Source organism: Acanthopagrus latus, chromosome 21, assembly GCF_904848185.1.
Source record: "Acanthopagrus latus isolate v.2019 chromosome 21, fAcaLat1.1, whole genome shotgun sequence".
In the NCBI taxonomy this organism is placed as follows: domain Eukaryota; kingdom Metazoa; phylum Chordata; class Actinopteri; order Spariformes; family Sparidae; genus Acanthopagrus; species Acanthopagrus latus.
In genome coordinates, this window is record NC_051059.1 from 22,694,976 (window position 1) to 22,718,224 (window position 23,249).

General features: G+C 44.8%; 1 protein-coding gene across 9 annotated transcripts in view; it reads right to left on the reverse strand.

Annotated features, from left to right (window-relative positions):
- LOC119010936 (receptor-type tyrosine-protein phosphatase S-like) overlaps positions 1 to 23,249 on the reverse strand; it is a 73,930-nt gene that overhangs the window by 39,030 nt on the left and 11,651 nt on the right. For 5 of the 9 annotated variants that reach the window (XM_037083551.1, XM_037083553.1, XM_037083552.1 and 2 more), the window contains exons 2-5: positions 17,744 to 17,957; positions 12,862 to 13,007; positions 11,482 to 11,623; positions 1,733 to 1,921 (exon numbers count right to left, since the gene is read on the reverse strand). In XM_037083551.1, coding sequence (XP_036939446.1) covers positions 1,733 to 1,921; positions 11,482 to 11,623; positions 12,862 to 13,007; positions 17,744 to 17,888 — 622 coding nt within the window. In that variant the 5' untranslated portion in view covers positions 17,889 to 17,957. Of the gene's footprint in view, positions 1 to 1,732; positions 1,922 to 11,481; positions 11,624 to 12,858; positions 13,008 to 17,743; positions 17,958 to 23,249 lie in introns of all 9 variants that reach the window. The other 4 variants (XM_037083547.1, XM_037083545.1, XM_037083546.1 and 1 more) reach the window with 1 other exon arrangement.

Sequence of the window (23,249 nt, forward strand, 5' to 3'; positions counted from 1 at the left end):
AGCTCAAGTCATCAGCTTACTACCGAGAGTAACACTAATGCACTGTTAATTCTGAGACCATGGAGCACATCATTAGCTAATGTTATCTTATTTTGTCAGAAAAGGACTGTGTGGTATTACCCCGCTGTGTGAGAGCCAACTCTTGACTCGACTGTATCAGAGTTTGGGCTAGCGTTAGCGACTCTGTCCTGCTCTTTATTGGATTTGAGAACATTCCAGGAAGTCAGGCCAACCCCGTTACCCGTAATAGCATTATATTTGCCAAACAATAAGTCGTTATCCGGAAAGCCTCTGCTCTGTACAAGTGAAATTACAAACAATAAAGAACAAATCTAACCTCTGTCGCTTCAATAACGAAGCATCATCCGAATCTGACATTTACCTTTTCACACCGCATTATAAAGATGAGGCTAATAGCTCTTTGTTGCATCTTTATTTCTACAGCTGTGCATAATATACGGTGTATTTAAGACTCCTCGTGTGTTTCTGCTTCTGACGAGGTTTCCGACTAACTCACAGAGTCAGCAATAACCATCTAGCGAGCTATTCCAGATCGAATCTGCAAGGTCCTGTCAATTCAGCGGCAACAGTAACTAACTAAAGAGATGTGCAAGTGCAAGTTTAATCAGTTCAAACGGCATCAAGGCAAACGCTGCAAATGGAGACACAGACACAGGGTTGACGGGGGGGCAGCAGCGATCAGTGAAGGATATTGGCTGACAGCAGGGAGCTATCCGCGCTGGCAGGACAGAGGAGCACCGAGAATATGGATGAAGCAACAACAAAATGGTTTCGCCTCACCATCACTTTCACTCCTCCCTCCCCCGAGGACGACCGAGTGAGAATGGCTGAGGGAAAAAAAAAAAAACGCGTCTGCCTACTGCAGGAGACACTGTATCATCTATACAGAGGAGCATAAACAAAGCTGAACAAACTGTCTTAAGCGCAAGATGTGATCCTTCTGCATTCACCGTTCGATCTCTCTGCACACACACACACACACACACACACACACACTCATCTCTCTCTCCTAGCAGCATGGAAAACTTCCCTCCTTCTCGTCCCTGTTAATGTCTCTGGCAGCCCGATTTTACATTCACATTTGAAGACACTGAGCTCATTTCAGACTGGGCGGGTCAGATGATGAGAGGATCATCAGTAATGTGCAGAAACTCCCATCTTCTCTTGCTATTGATTTTGAGATCTGACAAAAAAAAAAAGACTCATGGTTGTTTTTCGGGGTAGATTGATTATGAGATTAAGTATATATTTCAAACGGGATTTATTTATAATTGTGTGAACTTTTTCAACCCACTTGTGTTAAGTATATGAGACCTACAGTAGCTTTTCTTTTTTTTTTTTTTTTTCATATCACATGCAGCCATTGTTTTTGACCTTTATGCTCCACAATGGAAGGACATTTGTGCCCTTAAAGTGTTGTCTTTTTATAATCTTTTCTCCCAAATGTTAATAAAAACAGCATTTGTGTGTCTTGGCTTAAGGATGGCACAATTAGCCTTTTATGAAATTGGCTCTAAAAAGGTTTTACCCCCCCAAAGGATGTAGATAAACTCAGAGAGGAGCGTGTAATCCCTCAATCCTAATTAAAACATGATAATCACCAAATTTAGGGCAACAGGGATTTTACCTGATAGCGATGCTAAGCTGTAGATGCCCTGTTTGTTTACTCACTGTCAAATGAAATAATCTGACAATAACTTGTCCATCTCACCTGATCGGAGCTGTTTGATGCGGCCCTGGCTGGAGCTGGGTTCAACGGGCAGGAAGTCTTTGAACCAGGAGATCTCCGGGTCGGGGATGCCGCTGGCCGCACACAGCATTGTGGCCGTCCTTGTCCGCTCCACCACCTTCAGCTGGGGGCCCATGTCTATACTGGGGAAGCCAAATGGCAGCAGGTCCTCTGGAAGGAGACAGAGAAAGAAAAAAGGATTCAGAATTAACAGATGCTAGCTAAAGTGGCCTTTAGCTAAAGTGCCCTTTAGCTCTGCTGGCAACATTGTGACCTGTATGCACGGCTAAATGCTAACATTAGCATGTGTTAACATGCAGATGCTCATCAGATGTAATTCTAACATCTTGATTTAGCATTCTAGCATGCTAACATTTGCTAGTTAGCATGCTAGAACAGCTGAAACTGATGTGATGCCATTAGCTTTGCAGGTATGTGCAGTTTGTAATTTCCACCGGTATCAAAACCATGAAAACAAAGATGGATTTTGATGATGTCGTCAAGTAGTGTGGGATCATGGGAGTTGTTGTCTTCCTCGTCAAGCAACCACCATGGCAACATTGCAACTTGTTCTAAGTGTCAGTTTGGATATGAAACATTCATACACGACACAACCAAATATTTTACTTAGGTGTAGTCGTGTTTAGACATTTAAATGTTGAAATGTGACACATCATATCCTAGTTAGTTACACCATATTATGCAGAGACAGAATACCAATATCTAGAGTGGATTTCAAGGCAAAACATCAAATAGTTGTCAGGATATTTCACTCAAAGCCGCAAATATCAACCTCAATGTCATCGGGATTCATCGCCTCGGAAACATGAACGTATGTACAAGATTTTCCGTTAAAATTCATTAAAGCTGTGGAACGCTGAACGTCCAACTGACTGACAGACTGCCATCCCCAGAACCACGCATGGCTCAAAAGAGATAAAGATAAAGTGATGAAGAGAGACAGAGGGCTGTCGGGTTGGGGATCAGAGTGGTTTAGATGATGTGAGGCTTGCTCATACTTTATTCTGGAGCAAATCCACCGGGACAATAATGAACAATTGTGTGCACTCCTTATTTTTCGGGGCAGTTGATCTGCAGTTTTTTTTGTTTTTTTTTCTAAACACAAGCGACTGGTTTATCTGCCCGCACAGAGGCAGAGTCAGCCCTGCCATGCATTCATTCCTTACTTTCCCTTCTCGCTCACACACAGACAGTGATGTGAGAGCCACTGTTCCCCCGCCTTTAACATCTGCAGACGCTTGAGAGTAGAGATACTGACGAGGACAGCAGAGCCACTATACCCTTCCTCATCAAAGCCATGTGCTCGTTCCTACAGCTAGCTTGTCATTAGGTGATCTGGTAGGCGGGCAGAAGCACAGCTAGGGTTTAGTGTGTGTGTGTGTGTGTGTGTGTGTGTGTGTGTGTGTGTGTGTGTGTGTGTGTGTGTGTGTGTGTGTGTGTGTGTGACAGGTCGTTTCTGCAGGAGTATAAACATACCGCCCAGTCAGCAGGAGTTACTTAAGTGCCGAGACACACACACACACGCTATAAACACAGCCACACACACACGCATACACATACAGTACACTGTTAACCTCGAAACACAGGTGTTTGGTGGCAGTGGCAGTGAACTGTGAGTTTTCCGTGGTGTGGCTCTGTGGTGGTAATGATTCCTGTCTAATAACTATGCAGAGAGCTGCTCAGAAACAGCAGCAGCAATTAGAAGCTGGGATCAAGAGGAGGGGCAGGGCACTGGGGGTAATAAGGACTTGTTAGCAGTAATTGTTAAAATGTACCAACGATTAGAGAGGCCGATCTGGGATGTGTCTGGATATGTCTGATTACGTTGGGGCGCGGGGTGGAGGGGGGGAGGCAGCGGATAAGTGTGTGTTGTTTGTGCATGTGCACATATTTGTTTCTATAGGGATGTTCTTATTAGCATCTTTGCAGATTTGTATGACATGTGGAATAATGCACATACACACTCACGTACACACACGTCGAGGAAAATGAGGGCCTGTGCACGCAGAAAAGCAGTTGCTTTCCATTTCACACACACACAAACACTTTCACACACTTTCAGTGGTGAATGGGATTAAGCAGCTCGGTGACAACGGTCCAGATGGCCAGACACGTAATCAAGCATCCATCAGGCTTCCTGCTTCCTCCTCTCCTTACCCTTTTAACCACTCTATCTCTCTCGCACATACACACCGACACCTCCTCCATACCTGGGACTATAATTACATATTCTCCTCTCCCTACAGCAGCAAAGCAATTATCACGGTGGCAATTTCCTCAGCTAATAAATCAAACCCACAGGAGACTCTTGATTGTCAAGCACAACAAATCCCCCCTAAAAGTTAGCTAGCTCAAACCGGGCACCGCTGACAAAATCTGGAGCCAAACACAGTCCGAGACGCAGAGCGTGGCCACGTCAACTGTCTGTGTGTTTTTCCTGCGCTGCTCTCCTCCTCCGGGCCCCCTGCTACCTAACCGCATGACAGACGTGTACCATCTGCTTCCACGCGCTCTGCGCTGGGGATGAGAGGCTGAGTGGAGATAGGATCTATCGCTCTCTTCTTCCCCTCTTTTCCACAGTCGTCAGCTTTGGAGAGACGCCGTCAGATCGGAATGTCAAGCCGCTGCTGATGGTGCGGTTGAGATCAGGAAGGAGAGGAGGAGAAAAAAAACCCCACTAAAGGCAGGAGAGCAAATCAAAGCTCAGAGGTTGCGGCGACGTCGAGTCTGTGGTTAGAGCGCAGGTGCCGTCAAGAGCTCATATCAGCCCTTCTGATATCAGCCAGCAGGGACCCCAAGTGGAAGGAGGGGACCACTTTAACTACCTCCTCCTCCCATCATCCTCCCCCCCCGGCCTCCAACTTCCTCCCCTTCCACCGTCCACAACTGATCGATGTTAACGATCCACCTGAATGGAGACCACTGGTACGGCCATTGATGAAAAAAGGAGGAAGAGAACAGAAGGGGGGGGATCGATGGGGAGGTCAGGAGGCGAGCTCCCCCGAGGCAAGGAATATGGTAGGCTTACATCTGCTCCCGCTCTGCCCTCCCCCAACCCCACCCCTCTCCTGAGAGGGTTCAGATGGTCTTTTTATCACCCCGCCGGCTGCAGCTACATGGACTCCCTGGCTGTTAATTAGAGCACGCCACTGCAGCGGGCTCGGGGCGTGTGCTTGTACATGTGTGTGTGTGTGTGTGTGTGTGTAATCCTGTGTGTGTGTGTGTTGTAGGGGGTCGGACTCTGTATTCCAGTCAGGTCTTTATCAATGCTGCAGATATAGAGTGTAGGTGGACCTTGGACTGAAGCTGGAGAGGGAGAACCAGGCAGAGACATGAGATGATTTAGATATCGCCCTGCTGTAGGAAAATAAATGTATTCGAAAGAAATGTAGAATTATTGTTTGTCGCTTTTGTTGTTCATGGATAAAACATAAATGAATATAAAAGTCAGTTTACTGCGTTTCAGTTGAAATTATTGTTTAACAGCGAGTAGTCCATAAAATATCTTATGATTGGGGGGAAAAAAAAACAGCCATCATAATTCCCAAGAGCCCGAGGTGACGTCTTTGACAAGTGACCAACTGTTAAAAACCAAAAGATGTTTAATTAACACATTAATTAGGAGGCTAGTTCCCACATTTGAGAGGATGGGGTGAAAAATGCCTGATAGTTATCAAGATTAATGTCCTTTGTTCTGTTAATTGTTGGGTTTGTAAAGACAAACAACAACAGTGAAAGATGAATTTCTCTGAGTGTGAGTTCACATGTGTGGCGCTGAAAATCATGTTTAGCATTTGAGCGCAGACATTATCACCGATCAGTTTGTTATCAATAGTAGCACGGCTGAGGCTGAATCTTTAATTAATCTAGTTTCTTGACTAATCTATTAAACATTTGGTCTATAAAAACATCAGAAAATGAGAAAATCTTTCGATCTTTTGTCCACAACCTAAATATTTACCATCACAGAGGAATACACCAGAAAAAATTCACATTTAAGAATCAAAGAAATTACATTGTTCTCTTAAAGATTTACTCAAACTGATTAACCCCTAACCCTCAATTAATAGTTGACAACTAATTGATTAAACGCTAAATTGTTGCACAGAAGAATCTGGACTCCTGCATCAATACTGTCTTTATATATTCATCCACAATAGAAATTAGTCTTAACAAGATTAATGTCGGTCTGTTCGGTTAATTGTTTAACTTGTAAACAGAGACAAAATAGTGAATTATCACTGGGACCAGGGTGATAATTCACTATTTTGTCTCCGTATTACTTCTTCTTCTTAGTCGCACAGTAAAAGTCTGTAACCAGCCATTTGTTTCATTGTTGATCAACCTGTCGGATCGTTTCCTTGATTAATGTATTAGCTGTTATCTAAACTCCTCACACCTCTCTCGTCCTCTCCTCTACATGCGGTGTTATTTTACTGTAAATGAATGCAAAACATCTACCTGGTGATAATATATTCTAGACGTATATAGAGACGGATGCAGCAGACATGTCTGTTCTGCAGGTTCAGGCAGAGCGGCAGACTCGGAGCTGTACTGGACACCGAAGTACAGTTCACTGGAGAGGAGAATAGAGAGCCACAGGTATTCAGCCCGGCTACTGGATGAGTCAGCGGCTGCTTGAAATAGATACTGCGGGCATGGCCTTGATCACACTTTTCACCAAATGAATCATTTATCAAACACAAACACTGCTGCGCAAAAAAAGCACCGCTTATTCCTCATCTCCTGGTTAAATTGATAAGACAGCCTATGGAAAAATGCGCCATGTGTGCATAAACACTGTGTGTGTCAACAGCGTTCGGGGGGAACATTGGCACCGGCCGACCGGCATTGTTCCCTGGAGCTTTGTGTTTGTGTGTATTTGTGTGTATCAAGAGGTTGAGAGCGTAAATTTTGGCCTGGTTATGTTTGCAGAAGGGCAATCAGGCCCTGTGCCCAAAACTAGTCGGTGGAGCCAAACGAATCTGGGCAAATATGCAATTCATGCACCAGCGTGAACCCACACACACACACATGCACGCACACACACACACACACACACACACACACACTAATACTAGGACATACAGGCACACACACAAAGTCAAACACACAATGCATATGATGCAAACAAACAAACATGAATCCAGGTTTTCTCTTCCTGTCTCTCTTTGTGTTTCCTTCAGCCACCCAAACACAACACTGCACGCACACAAACACTCGCTCTCTGACAGAAAATCATCATTTGTCCCAGCTAAGAAACAGGTTGCCTATTCATCTTTCAGTTCATTTCAGCAGGGGAACGGCCATGTGCATGAAAGAAGCCTGAATAAAAGCCGATCTCGGGGAGCCTGATTCAGGATTAATCTGCCAGCGCTCAGCGGTCTTCAGAGGCTGTAATGCTTTGACTCCCATAGACTGCAGGAGGGCTGAAGGGGAGCACTTTAAATGCTAATGGCCCTTTATGATAATAGATCACAATACAATGCAGACTCGGACTTAGCATCATAGATCAATCCCGGCAAAAAAAAAAAAAGAGCCCACATGTGTTCCCCACCAGCCTGACTTCGGCCTCCCTCACAGATCGAGCAGCCGCAGACTAAACACGACGATCCAACACAGAACAGTGTGCTACGTACAAACACGCATGAAGAAGAGAAAAGGAAGAAAGGGAATACAAAACAGTGACGATGACAGGGGTATATATATGATGAAAGAGCCGGTTCGCCACTCAAGGAGTGTAATCCTCTCGCAGGCTGAGTTGATACTCTCAGTTGTTTTCAGGCCGATGCTGCTTGAGCCGCCGGCCTGCCAATGCAGCAGACGCCTGGGGGGAATCACTGATCTGACTCTGTTGTTCATTTGAAGGGTGTTTGCCGTGGTGGCAGAACATCTCTCCTCCCCCTCCTCTCTCACCCTCTTCCTCCCCCATCCCTCGCCTCCCTTTCTCCTAAAATGGGACACTGGGAGGTGAGTATAATCAGGATTACTCTGCACAAACCAGCCCTACACACACAGATAGGCACATGCACGCACCCCTAAACAAAGAGATCCACGTGCATGCATTCACCCACATACACAATCGTGATGGTGGTTGTGCGTGCGCACACACACACACACACACACACACACACACACACACACACACACACTCACATACATACAAGTGCGCACATATAGACAGAGTTGCAGTGATGAGAATATCTCGCCCACCAGAGGTTTTCAAACATGCAGAACTGCAGATATTCACATCTCCTGAAGGCGGAACAACACAACTGCAGTGTCCATGGAAAAGAGCAGTTGGGGTGGAAGAGGGATGGGGCGGGTGAGGAGGGGGTGAGGAGCAGAGAGCCTGTAAAAATGCAAAGGGAGGAGAGGAGACAGAGTCCGGATAGACAGTGAGGGTCAGGCAGAATAGATGGCAGAGAAAATGAAAGAATGAATAAAACAAGAGAGAGGAAAATTAGAAACGGACTTTGCTGTGGGCCAGAGAGAGAAGGCTGCAGGAGTCAAGCGCAGAAAGATAGAGACAGAGGAGGAGGAGGAGGAAGAGGAGCTGGTAATGGGATTGGGAAGGCTGGTGATGATGATGTTGAAGGCACAAAAAAGAGTGATCTCCCCGACCATAACCTACCACATCTCCATCCATTAGGCAGGTTGGAGCTGCAGCCCATATCCTGTGGCCAACCACAGGCCCCTCACACGGTACTACACTGCTATTAGTGTCGGTCAACCATTAGACAAAATGATGAGATGAAACACATCAGGGGATGAAAAGACGGTGGTGCTTCGGTCAGTAATGGAAAGCATCCTCTCTGCTTCAGTGGCTGGTGGACGTTTTCTCCAATTGAGCATTGTGAAAAAGACACAAACACATTTCTGTGCATTCTGACGTGATGTATCTGACGGTATATCACTCTGCAGACTGTAGAGTGTTTTGCAGGTGTGTGTCTGAAGGCATCCTGTTAAAGGTTAGTCACAAGCAACGAGTTATACTTTTTGTCTGGACCGTATCAACGCATTTGTCCGTGAGTAAGTGAGTGACAGAATTTAACAATCGGTCGAGGCAGTTGAGTCTTAGCGCTTCACTGGCCAATAATTTTCTAAATTAATCTGCACGAAAAGTTATTACGTCACCAAGGGGCGTACCGCCAGAAGGAGTTTGTGCCGCGAAGCGCTGCCCGCTTCCCTTATGTTCCCGACTGGGCCGTCCAGATAGAGCGCCCCGTGGCGTGGCGCTCCACGGCCGAGTGGCTGCATGTCTGAAAGGCCCGCAGCGGGCAGATGGGGACAGATGGTTGTTTGATGAAAAAAAAAAAAAGTCATCAGTCTTTTTATAGAAAAATCATAATGTAAGTAGAGAGAAGTCAACTGGAAGCTTCTTGGTGAGGAACATCCAATTCTCGGTACAGAGTGTAGCTTCCTGAGTTGCTAACAGCTAACCTGACACGTCAGAGCGTTTGTCCTCGGTATCTGTCTGGAAAATGGTCGGCGCTTCTTCAAAATACTTGGCAGGTGATTTGAAGAACAATCAGAGAACTATCACAGACTTTCACCCAATCAGATCAACTAAACATGTGATTGAAAATCTTTTGGTGCTTGCCTTTGCTTCCATCAATGAAATATACGTTCAAGTTCTGATATGACCGATGCTATAACAGCATCTAGCTAACCAAACCACGGCCGTGGCTGCCAGGAGTTCCTCATGGGATGCTGATTGGTTGAAACCAAACCACATAGCTTGGAGCCTGATCCAATATCCAGCTGCCGCGCAAGAAAAGAAAAAGGAAACTAAACTAGAGTTTACACTCAAGTTTAAGAAGTTTAATTACTTTACAGTTTACTTTGAAATTCTGGACCAGTTTTGAATAAACTGTGTGACAATTGTGCATTGTGTTTTTTTTTTTTTTTGCCCAATTGCGATGATAAAGTGTTCCGAATTGGCAAACACTTAAATTCGCACCTCTGACTGGCTTCTCCTCCAGAGCGATTGCTGCTGAGGCTTATGGGTATTGTAATATTTAGAACCATTAGTCATGCCAAGTGGAAAGAAAGAAAAATGACTTCTCAGAAACAAAAGATGAAATAACTGAAATTTGTGGCCAGAATATAAACTTCATTAAATTACCAAACAAAAAAAAAAAAACCCTCAAATATCTCTACGGTTGATTGAGGATATCTTAGAAAATGTTGAAATAGAAATCAAAGGATGGATAATAAAGACAAAATCCTCGATCATGGTAGATGAAATTTTATCTCATGATATCAATATATATTGAGATAAAGTAACATTTCTGGAAAATCTATAGAAATTGTTCCAGTAGTGATGTATGTTGTTTGGCAGAGCCAGTGAGCTAAATGACTAAAATATTGAGATACTTTAATGATACTGATCTTAAAATCTAATGAAAATCCATAAAATCGCCATAAAACCGCCCTGCTCATTGATTTGCAACATGGCCCACGGTAACATAACACACCCAGAGATATTAAAGGGACATCTAGCACCATAAAGAAAATCTTCCATACTGTCAAACCAGTATATATCATATTACCCACCGTACACACTGAAAACCCGTCTCCACATCCTTATCCTGTGTTTGAGAAATGAAATTATTATGCTACTAACAGTTCTGAGTCAGGATGGTGCTCTGGGTCGAATATTTGTTTCATTCATCACGGTCCTGTATTCTATTTACGGCGCAGAGCACATCAGCAGATTAGGAAGAATCAAAGAAAGCTGATTCTGTTGTCACGGGGGGGAACGGGAGGACGTCATGGTACACAGATCTCGGTAAGACAAAAGTTTACACAAACCGGGACGGGCACAGACGGCCACACACGCGCTGCGAGGCTCGCCCTCGAGGTGTACTTTATGTGGTAATGTGCTTCAGATTGGGGCTGTGTGTGCAGAGATGATGGGCCGGGGAACAGATGGACAGGAGTCTATTCCCTGGGCTACCGGCCTTCTGCTTACCACACAGCCCTGCCAACTCCACAGTCCTCATCTATCTCCTCCACTACTCCTCTGACATTTCATCTCTATTGTTTCACGCCATCCTGTTGTGTTATCAAGTCATCCCCACCTCCTCGCCCTCCATCGCACTCCCTCTCACCTCCCCTCGACCTCTTCCTCCCTCGTTCCTTCTCTTCCTCAGTGTCCCCTGGCAGAAATAGGTTGTCTGCCAAACTGAGGCCTAATCCCCTGATTTTTCTTCATGTAGTAACAGCCCGTGCAGCAATCCCTCTATTCCTTCGTCCTTTCCTGCTGTGCTGGGCAAACGGCCAGCTCTCAGATCTCAGGCTTGCAGCCACATGCTGCAAGTTTACTTCATCACATGTTGGAGCAGCACATTAGATACGTTTCCCTCCAAGGAGGCAGGGTACATTAGATTAACACCCTTTAGCTGGGAAGTGCAGTGATTACAGCAAACTGGGATGCTAAAACACCCTTCAGCTAGCACGCTAGCTGGCCCTGTCTGCGGCCAGATCACGCTCGGTCGCACTCGAGAGGGACTATAAAAAGAACAGTTGACCGCAGCCTGCTGTGGAGACAGGGTGTGGCAGGGCTCTATTGTCACATCTACTACTGACAGCACAGGGAACCGGGGACGACGGCTGAAATCAGGTGTGCGCACGTGAATGGAAAGCACCGCTCAAGTGGAAAAGGATGGAGATGGGGTGCGTGCGTGCGTTTTTGTGTGACTCACCTCTGATAATGGCCAGCTTTGCAGTGACAGACACCTCTCCTTCACTGTTGCGTGCCACGCACTCGTAGATGTTCTCGTCTCGGGGTGCTCTGAGCGGCTGGATCCTCAGCACAGCACCTGCACCTTCATCAAACTCTACGGTCTGAACAGCCACAGAACCACAGGACAAGACACATCAGCCACAGCAGAGCAGAGACATGGATTATTATTGTGTTGTTTATTAGTGTGTGTAACTTAGCATTGTCTTCTCTTAAAACAATAATGCGATAACAAGCCTTTTACACTTTTATTGATCTCCTGGAGGAAATTCCTGTGTTTTACTTGCCCTCGCTTCCTCGAGGTCAGGCCCAGCTCGCCTTCCAGGAGCTGGGAGGGATTCAGTGTCTCGCACAAAGACACTTCTGCAGGGTAGATACTTACAATCATGGGGGGGGGATTGAATGTGGCTTCTCTGGTTGAAATCTCTAACTATGGGGTCATGTTACCGCACTGATACACAATCAGGCCTCTAATGTGACTGAGCTGCAGGAATTAAGAGCTCTGTGGAGAAGCCTGCTGAACAGCATGTAGCTGCAGGACAGCAATATGTGCATTTAGTAGAAAATAAATCATCATGCATAACCCTTTGCTCTGAGTTTCTGTTGCATTATTTTGTCGCCACTGATTACTTTTTATAGTTTCTACTCAATCTGGCAACCTGTATTTGAAATTAGCAAAAATCTGGTATGCTTGTCAAATTAATATTTTTAAAGAAATATAAATTTTGGCAGATACACATGTGAGCTCTCTTGATGAGAATTAGCTGAGCAGAAAGATTCCACCGTCATGTCTGTGCTTTAATGCTGAAGTTAAGCGGGGAGTTAATTACCTTAGCTTAGCATCAAGACTGAAAGCAGTGGGAAACAGCTAACCTCAAACCCACCATAATATCCAGCTTAAATTTTGAAAGATTGCAAGAAGACTAAAAGGCAACAGTTTCGAGATATCTTTACAGAATAAACAAATTAACTTGTAATTGAGCTTCAAAGATGCAGGTAATTGCAATTTATTGTTACCTCAGGCTAGCTGTTTCTCCCTAGCTACCACGCTTTATGCTAAGCTAAGCTAATAATCTCTCAATACGAAAGAAATAAGTCAATTTCTGAAAGTTGAACTACTCATTTAAGAAACAAGTTTATAACATATCTAAAATCCAAAACAAAATATTAACAATTTATATTTAAAGCCATATCTAATTTAACACGAATAAATATTGCAATACACGGCATAATCTAGAAAGTATATCATATCGTATACGTTAAAATATTCATGGATCTTTATTGCTTTGCATTTCTCATGCTGCTACACTGGGAGGTAACCGTTGAGCACTGTGACAACCACCTCGATACGCTGGGAGTTGACCTTCTTGCCCTTCTTGTTCCAGTAGACGACAGGCTTGGGACTGCCATTGGCCTGGCAAACAAACGATGCCACGCCCCCCGACACTCCGATCTGGTCTGTGGGAATCTTGGTGAACTTTGGGGGAGCTGGGAAAAGGAAAAAGAGGGGGGGAGACGGGGGGGAGTTCATGAATAAAAACACAAGCATGAAAATTGATAGTCACACCCAGAGGACATCAGAGTGGACTCCACAACCAGCAACGACCCCCTGCTGACCACGCCCCGCTTCGCTGTCAGAGGACTGGTCGGGCTGACTTGTGCCTCTGACGGCTTGTGTGTTGTGCTTACTTCCTGGGTATCATCTAGAGGACGTGCTGAAGGACTTCCTGTGGGTCATAAATAAAAGATGGGGCTGTGCTTCAGAGGAACATCTCTCTCTGTCTCTCTGTCTGTCTGTCTCTCTGTCTCTCTCTCTCGCCGCTGCCTCCGGGGCCGGCTACCCTCGTACTGCAGGCAGCACAGGCTGTCATGACACAAGAGTGTTTCACAGGTAGCGGAGAAGTGTTGGCTGCAAATTCACAGCATATAATTGGTTTAAGTGTATTAATACCAGAGGTGTCATTTTGTGCCTGCACTCCCCTTCAAAAGGCTTTGCTCTCGCACATTCTGTCGATGCTAACGAACGCAATGAAACCACCGACATTAGTTGTGTTAATTTTCCAGCTTTGGCCTCTTGGGGTGGGGGGGGGGGCAGAACAATTTGAGCTGCTCGTGTTTTCATGTGTTGCGCGACGTGAGAGACGCAGCGGCTGCCCTCTGTAAGAAAATAGCAATTTCCCGAGTCTGATATTGAGCCAACAGTACTGAACCTATATTTCTCGGCTGTGGCTGAGTCAGATCAATCAAACAACTTCATGCACCCACCCACCCCGCGCTATCTGTCTGTGGCCTGTTGCCATGGCGCCCAGCTTAACTCCTCCTCAGTGCTATCCATCAGGGTGAAGTCAGGATGACCCTTACCATAGCAACCTGGATCCCTCCTCCCACCTCCCCTGAGTCTGGGTGGGTGAGGTCCTACTGTGTTGATTCACTTCTGCGCCGAAGACAGAGCACGATGTTCTGATGCGAATCTGCTCAGAACGGACGACATCTACTGCGTGTCTGTCCGTCTTGGGAGAGGGTTAGCATCCTGTGCTGCTCTTCTTGAGGATTATTTCATTCTTTTCTGTTAAAACATGTTTTTTTTGTTGTTGTTGTAAAGCCCCTTGAGGCAAATTGTGAGTCTGGACTATATAGGCCTGAGTAAAACCGACGTGACAGAGCAGCAACAAAAGGAAAAAAATTGCTTATCAAACGATCGCTACCCGATTCTAAAGCCTGCTCGCATGACTTCTCACTTCTGCTAACTTTGCCGGCTAACAGCCACACAGGGCGCTCTCCAGTTTCACTACAATGCCTTGACAGTAACTGAAATAATGGCATGTCAAAAGACTGCTCCTGCGCCTGCCGCACTGTGTTGTGCCTCTGAAAGAACCGCTCTGAATGTCAGAAATAAAGTGGTTTCATTTTATGCTTGCCATAATCCTCAACAGGAAGAGGCAAAAAGCTGGTTCAGTATAGTCAATCAGAGCACATTTATGCCCACCATTTTGGGTCTGAAGAGCAGGATATTTCCTGCCTGTTAGGCTCTCAAGAAAGGCACACAGACACATACACACTCGCAGAGCATCGAGCAAATTGCCCTTCTTACCCTGCCAACAGTATGAGTACGTGAATGTTCAGAAGTCCAAAAAAATGTCACGGCTGAGGGGCGATCTTCTCCCGGCTATGGGATTATGAATTGAATTTCTTGTGCTTCTTAAGAGCTCCTACATGGGTTTCAGTGGCTTTATGTTGAGTCCAAAACTGTGTTCTCTTAAATGCGCTTCAACACCAATCCTTGCACAAAAAAAAAAAAAACAAAAAAAAAAAACCCCGACCCCACTGGCAATGTTACTACTTAAGCCTCTTGTGAAAGCCAGGGAAAAGCCCTGCGAGGCTCCGGCTCCGGACGGATTTGCACTCAACAGAGACTTGTTATGATGGGATGGTTCTAGAAACCTGTCCGGAAAATGAGAGACTAATGAGGAGCTCTGTGTCTTTAATCGCAAGGTTTCAGTTCGTCGCGCTGGCCGAGGCAGGTCTACCACTGATCTGCCACTGGTCGGTTTTTAATGAAACACCTTTGTAACCTGCAATCATCTGACTGACTGACTCACTACTGCTGAGCCGAGATATGCCGAGATATGCCCAGGACCAGCAGGCAAAGCATAATCATGTCGACAGCACGTCGTGTGAACAAAACAGCATTAGAGAGTCTGCTTCAATCGGAATATTACCAAGAAATAAAAGTTAAATTTGGCCTTTTAAAAATGTTCCTTTAGGGGAAATATAGTTACTCCGGGGTAAAAATGTTGGACTACTGCCTTAAAGAAACATTTCCTAACAGTATTAAGTGCAACCAGCTGTGGTCTGACAAGCCTTTGAGCCACTTTTAATAATGCATCTCTTCCTGTTTGTGTGTCTTTGCTGTCAAGTCCGCTCGCCTCTCAAAGACAAATGTGAGCAACAAAAAATGAGTCTGCGATACAAAGATGATGAGCGAGTGTGCTGTGCAGTTCGAGGAGGGGAATATTTGTGTTTTTGTTACCGACTTAATTTGCATTTATTTGTTCGAAAGTTAAATGTGGATCATGTTCTGCGAGGGGAAATGTTAAACGTGTTTTGCATAAAATTTCCAAACAGTAATGGAAAAGAGTAATTATCAAAAAAAAAAAAAAAAAAAAAGGAAAGATGAAATTTGAGACATGTCGGGCCGATAAACAAATCTCACCGGTAGGACTGAATGTTATCTGTTATCTGATTAATTCATCTTCCTTAACAAGTTGATTCACAGGTCATTTTAAACTACTTGCCTAAGAAACTAACATAATCTGACATGACAAACTGATTAACATTTAAATTCTTGTTTGTGGATATTAATGAACTTGTTCACAGGCAAATTTATAAGAACCTAAAGTTTGTCAGTCGTTAAGAATTTAGGCAACTCAGTCAACTCATGTAGGAGTTTTTAAGAGAAAGTGTTTATTCTTGTTAGGTGACCCTGTTGTGTTCACAAATAAGTAATCACCTTTGTGTAACTGAGTAGTTTTGCGTAACTTTGCAGCCAAGCACTCCTGCAATCCAAGATGTTCCCATTTGTTGTGAGCACAAATCATTCAAATTGGATCAGCTTTGCAGGAGAAACAGCGGAGAACAAAAGTCCTTGTTTTCAATTCGTGTACATTTTTGGTTTGATTGTTTGGAGGTGGTTTAAATCCGCTTCTTAGGTCTAATTTACAAGTTGTGCAATTCGTCCTGTTAACGGGAGAGAGAAGAAGAACTCGGTGGATTCGCTGTAGGTGGTCCGAAGGCAGAGAGCTTCAGTCCCACAACATTTCAACTGAACGCTGTGTGTTGTGTAATTCTCCCTCTTCAGTGGATATAAAAATATTTCTGTTGTGACGCTGGTCCTATCAAAGGATCATGGCCTCATACTGGTTGCACAAATGGAGACACACTTTTGAATAGATTTTCCATTTCCTGAGAAGATCTATCTGCATCTTTAGCCTGTTTTCGCTTTCCAAAAAATCAGCTTGGTTATATTTTCAGAGCAGTGACAGCTGTGTGTGTCTGAGCGTGTGTGTGTGTGTGAGAGAGAGAGAGAGAGACAGAGAGAGTGTGTGTGTGGGAGTATGTGTGTGTGTGGATCACAGAGGCATAAAATCTGTGGAAATGTTGTAATCAAGGAGATGATGAGGAACATGCTGATGGGACCTCCCGGCTTATCAAAACACATTAACAACGCCACAGTCCATAGATGATGTACTAATAGACACACACGCATACTCACACACACGGACGGACGCGCACACACACACACACACACACACACATATTCACACCTTAGTATATCACATTTACTGCTGAAAATTTATATCAGCTGTCATCCAAGTGAGAGACAGAAGGAGGCAGAAAGGTATAGCTAGCGAGCTATATCGAGACAGACAGACAGATAGACAGATAGATAGATAGACAGATAGATAGATAGATAGATAGATAGATAGATAGATAGATAGATAGATAGATAGATAGATAGATAGATAGAAACTCTTGAAACATTTGTGGTTCAAATATAGTGAAAAAATACATGGTCACTATACAAAACGCAGGTGAAAATACGTTTTTTCACATCACGCCGGTGAGCTAGCTATTGCTAAAACGATAGCGGGCAGCCAGATAGATTACTAACTGGCTACGCCCAATAAAGTTTTCTTCAGTTTGAATTGAATCAATAGATAGATTAGACAGAGAGAATTTGTGGTTCAAATACATTGAAAAGTACATTATCAATGTAGAAAAAGTGGCTGAAAATTAGCTTTTGACACCTAACCAGCTAGCTATGTAATGCTAGCGAGCTAGTAAGCTAGCCAAATAGATAGATAGATAGATAGATAGATAGATAGATAGATAGATAGATAGATAGATAGATAGATAGATACTGTATGATACATGGTACAAGTACAAGTATGTTTAAAGATATGTTATCGCTGTCCAAATGTGGTTGAAAATAAACTTTTAACACCTAGCCAGACAGCTAAGTAATGCTAGCTACCTAGCTAGATATTTAGCTAGATATTTAGCTAGCTAGATATTTAGATAGATAGATAGATAGATAGATAGATAGATAGATAGATAGATAGATAGATAGATAGATAGATAGATAGATAGATAGATGGATAGATAGATAGATAGATAGATAGATAGATAGATAGATAGATAGATAGATAGATAGATCATCATACCTGGCCCTCCACACACGCTGCTCAGAGGGCTGGTTAGCAGGATAATGAGCGGCAGCAGCAGACACAGGGGAGAGGAGCTAAGGCGGAGCCCCAGGATAGGCCTCCTGGACCGGGCTAGGACTCCAACCGTCCTGGGCCGAGGCATGGCACCACCGTGGGTTGGTTGGAGACGATGGCGATTCGAGTCGGGCTTCACTCAACAGGGGTAGGCACTCTGCAGACACACACAAAAAAAACCCATGAAGGTCAGCTGAGTCGAACGAAAGGCACAGTTCCCTCGATCTGTGATTCATCGTTCTGCTTTTCAGAGCGACGGCAGGAAATGTCAGCACGCCATGATGGTGGGGGGAAAGCATACAATAATTCATGCAGATGTGGAGAGAACATCCTCATGAAGAAAATTAAAGACAAATTCATGCTAATGCAGGATTAGGTCTTTTGATTTCGCCAGAGCACTTCTGACTTGGGATTAACAGCTCAGGCAGGCCAGCTCTGACTGAACTAATACCAGAACAATGGAGCCACCGCTCAACAACTAAGACAAGAAACAGACCGAAAACAGTTTTCAGCGTACTGCTTCTGTATTAATAAGTCTCCTTTTCTAGTGAGCCGTGAAATGAGCTGCAATGATACATTTTTAAGAGTTTTTTTCTTTTTTTTTTTTCTCCCCTCTCTCAGACGCCCTAATAATTTCATTTCACTTTAGCTCTGGCCTAATTCCTTCTTAGCGCTCAGTATTTTACTGTTCTGGTGGCACATAAAAGTGTTAATGCAATAATACACCCGGAGTGTGCCGCAGTAATGGAAAACACTTAAACAAAGAGGATTGGAGGGGTCAGTAGGAATGCAGGAAAAATTCAATAACGGCAAAATGTATCAGGAACGGCTGCTTTAATAGATGTCCCCCCGTCTTGTTAATCCCAAACCTCAGGAGGGGGGGGTTGCTCTCTTTTCCGCACACAAACTCGCGTGCACATCTGGAAGTCTGGACATAATTCGGCCCCCTGTCTGCTTTACGGAGCTTTAGACAAGCTGTGCAAAAGCTCCCAGCCTTGCGAGTCAATATCTCCTCAGTCCCATCGAGCCCCCCCCCCCCCGCCCAACCCCTCGATGTGTCAGAACGCAGGTGGGGAGGCTAAATGAGAAAGGGGCCTTTGTTAACCTGCTGTATATCACACACACATTCACTTCAAGGATTACATATATGCTCCAGGGGGAGACGTTCAGTGTTTCTTGCAGGTGAAGGGGGGGCCACGTTGTGAACGGCACATAAATATGCACAACCTGTTACGAGCGAGCTTTTCACCTCCCGACGTCGCCCGTTCACACAGGGCAGGAAACGGAGACGCGGAGATCAGGGGGCCGACCCTTAACCGCCTTCACTAAACGAAAGAGGCATTTTCCGGTGAGTTACATATTCAAAGACTCCTCCGACCACTTATTGAGCTAATGACCTGCTCAAACACATTACCGTCTGCCAGTTCCACCGCTAAAAATAGCTCGTCTGAATGAAAAAAAACATGAAAAACATGGCCGTCTATCTGATACGGGGCCCCGCTCTTTTCTTTTTCTTTTTTCCGCGCCGCTCTGCCCTCGTCTTATCTGACGCCGCGTAATAGACGTCGGATAGAAAAAAGCTTTCAGCGCCCGCCCCCCCTTCTCTTTTCAATTGAACAATGCGATAAGAGAAATCAGATCAGGGCTCATTCAGGCACCATTGGCAGCATGTTAAGTAAATTCTCCTCTTACGGAAAACTCAATTTGCTGCCGTTAATCTAACTAGGAATACTGCTCTGCGTGGAGCCGCTGCAACATTAGCATTAGGTGCTCCTCGTATGTTGCAGCGTCTGCCCTCCTCTGGCCTGTGTGGCAGGATTTTGGCGGGAGGGGGGAGGCCTTTCATATCTCGCCCTGACCTCAGTCTATCCCGATCCATCACTCTCAGCTCATCCACCCCTCCCTGTTGTCTCTCACCTGCTGACAAAGCCCTCTCTCACCCTCCACCTAATCCTTAATCTTACCCCCGTCTCACTCCTGTATTAGTCGGCGTATTCCTGAAATCTCTCTCCTTCTACTTTCATCCCCTCCACCCCCACCCCCACCCCCACCACCCTCCTCGCCTCCCTGGTTAACCTCTCCTCTCTTGGCGCCGTCTCCTCCTCGGCGTCCCCTCATCATTCATCCTCTTCTCTTTATATACGCACTCCTAACCCTTGCTTGCATCCGAAAAAAAAAATCCTCTTCCTCTCTCTCTCTCTCTCTCCGCAGCTGCCCTGCACCAGCTGCTCCAGCTGTTGTTGGTCCATTGACACAGTTCAAACAAAGGGGACTTAGAGCATCTACAGCTGTGGATGTCGAGGGAGCGAGCCAAAGACAGATAATCAGACGCAGCGGCGGACCGGGATCAGCGTCTTGTGCTTGTTATGGCAGTATTTAAACGCGTTTTTTTTTTTTTTTTTTTTTTAAAAGGCAAAACCCCTTTCCCTCTCTGGACGGGTAGATAGCGAGGCTCGTCGCAGAGGCAGAGCTGAAAGGTGTGAGCATTGTGAGCGTGAATATTCTCATGACTCAGGCTCTACCTACAGTCTGCACAGCCCCCTCACTGGTACAGACAGCCTGCTCTACCCTGATCATCTGGCTCAGCATCCAGAGAGAAGACAGCAGGAGGTTGGTCTTATTACCTTTTTTTTTTTTTCTTCTTTTTTTTTTTTCCAGCGCGACAACACAGATGGTCAGCCAGGCAGATAGATTGATGGGGGCTACATGGCGCTGTTTATTGCGGGAGAGCAGATAATGACACCATAGCTCAGGTGGTGAAATGTACACCGGTGATTGTGCTCCATCAGGCTGATGAAATAACATTGTTTAGGTGGCATCCAACCTGCCCCTGCTCCGTCGGGGGCCCTGGGAAGATGACATGTTTTGTTTTTCTCACCTCTACCGACTCCCCCCCCCCCCCCTCCTCCTTTTACCCCTTTTTACCCATGATGCCTTTCACCACAAGTGGGTTGAGGCTGGTCTCACAAGGCCTGTCTCCATGACAACCAGCCAGGAGCGCTCATAGAAAGACCGGATCTGTTTTCCTGCGGCACCCGATGCTAGCAGGAGACAGCAACACCTGATCCCCCCCCTCCACCTCTACCTCCTTCTCTCTTTAATTCGAATGCTGCTGCGTGTGTGTTGCGATGCTCGGTGGGGGGTGGGGGACCTGGTTCAGCAGAAAAAGTAAAGAGCGATCATAAAACTTTTTCTTTTTCATTTATATTTTAAGGGGGAACACGACGGAGGGAGAAAAAGAAATCCATCCCTGAGCAATGCACCACAACGCTGTTCAGGGGCGAATAACAATATTACATCCACTGTCATTTGTCCTCTTTCGCATTATTTTTTTTTTATTATTTATTTTTCCTTCCAACAACTCTGAATTTTTAGGGTACACTTCTATTTTTCCACGTGAAAAAAAACAACCTCCATCTTGAATTATGCATGGCTTTGTTTGCCAGCTTCGGCGGGGAAAAGTTTGTTGTGGAAAAACTTTTTTTTTTTTTTTTTTTTTTTTTACGAAGGAGGGGCCGGGAATGATATCACCTCACGTTTCCTCTGACCCCGGACCCCGTGGGCACATAACACTCTCACACACACACACACACACACAAACATGGCAGATGGCAAAGCATCATGGGGGAGATTGGCACTCACTCTCTCACACTTCCCTTCTCTCTCTCTTAAACACACAGCCCACAGACACACAAATATGCAGACACATTTGCATGAGAACACACACGCGCGCACACACACACACACACACACACACACACACACGTTGAGGATCAGAGGCACAGGATGAAGCACGGCTTACTGCAGGCATGAGCTGCACCACCCTGGTTACATTTTTAGCCGTGGAAATAAACTATCTGAGGCTCCTCTCTAACAAGAAAACACACCTGTCACTCAAACACGGAGATTCTTTGCCCTGAATATCAATGAATCCTGAGACTCGGCTGAAGTCTCTATCAGTCTGTCCTAATGCTGCAGGATGCCGGAGTCAGGAATGCCGTCGCCCCACACGACACAAATCAGGGTTATTAAGGGCTGGTATTGACAAATTGCGATGACATTCCCATCCAGGAGCAACAATCCTCATCAGCGGTCTGAAGCTACGAACAATGTTGGCGCTCATTTTGAAAATCACAGCGGCGAGAGGGAACATGAGTCATGGAAACAGCAAGCCTACTCCAAACCCGTGGGTACGGAAGGAAAGCCCATATTTGTAATCATCTACCAGGGCGTCGTTTTCTTCATGAACGAGCAGTGCGCGGCTGAAGCTCATCGATCGGATCAGAAAACGTGGACGCTGGCCGCTATGATCATTTATCTATCCTTGTTATCTGAACCATTGAATCTGGGCTTAGTTTTCATTCCAGCTTGTGTACTTTTAAACTAAATATCTTGAAGGTTTGACAAAAAAAAACAAAACAAAAAAAAATCATTCTGGTCTGTTTCAAATAATGATTTTAATTTTCTTATTTCTAATTGCTGATGGCTAAAACAAAGTTATGAGTGGATGGACGAATTACCCACTAAAACATTAATTAATGTAAAAATAATAGCTTCATTGAAACTAAAATGATTGAAGGGAACATTAGGTGTATTTTCTCGTCCCCGTGCTTAGATGTGGTTGTTTTTAATCTTCTCTTCGGCTTATTATTTGTTCTTTGCGCTGTGTTTTATCTGTTGCCTGAATTTTGCATTAATCTTTATGCTGCAGTCTTTGACAGCTCTGCATTGCAATAAAGGAGTTTACCGACTTCAGGGAGACTTAAAGGTTGAATAAAGGTAAAATAAGTAAATCTGTTGCTTTATTGAGTTGAGGAAAACTCTTTTTTTTTCTCTATTTTTCTCTATTTTTGTTTTCCTGTACATGTGTGGAACAGACAAGAGAAAACAGTATAACGGTTTGATGGATTAAGGGGAGGCAGTACAGGTTAAAACACCATGTTTAATGCACCAGTCTACGGTGTAATTTTTGGCTATTTTGCTTCTGAAAATGTCCAAAACACTCGTTTAGTTTCAGCGGCGGACTCAGGATAGTTTAAGAGGTCGGGGTGGAGTAAATAAAAAAGCCCCCCCAGATCCCCACGTCCAGATTTCTGTTCTATACAATGCAAATGAGCGGATATTAAACTAGATAACGTTCAAAAATAAAATAATCAGAAAATCAGTTTTCTAGCTGTGAGTATCAGCTGGTGACGTTTCCGGTCACATCTTCATTAGAAACTGTTCCCTGTTCGCCTCCTCTTATACTGACAGCATGTGCTAGGTGAGCACTTTTATTAGATAATTTCTTGCAAATGAAGGTTTTCTATATCAATCTGTGTTGGCACTTGTTCCGTCTCCTCCCTTTGATGGAAACATGTGTAGGTATTCAGCTGTGTGTTCTCTGTTTGAATCCTTTCAGCGGCTCCGCTGGGAGTTCTCCTTTCACATGTTCATACGTCATCTTCAG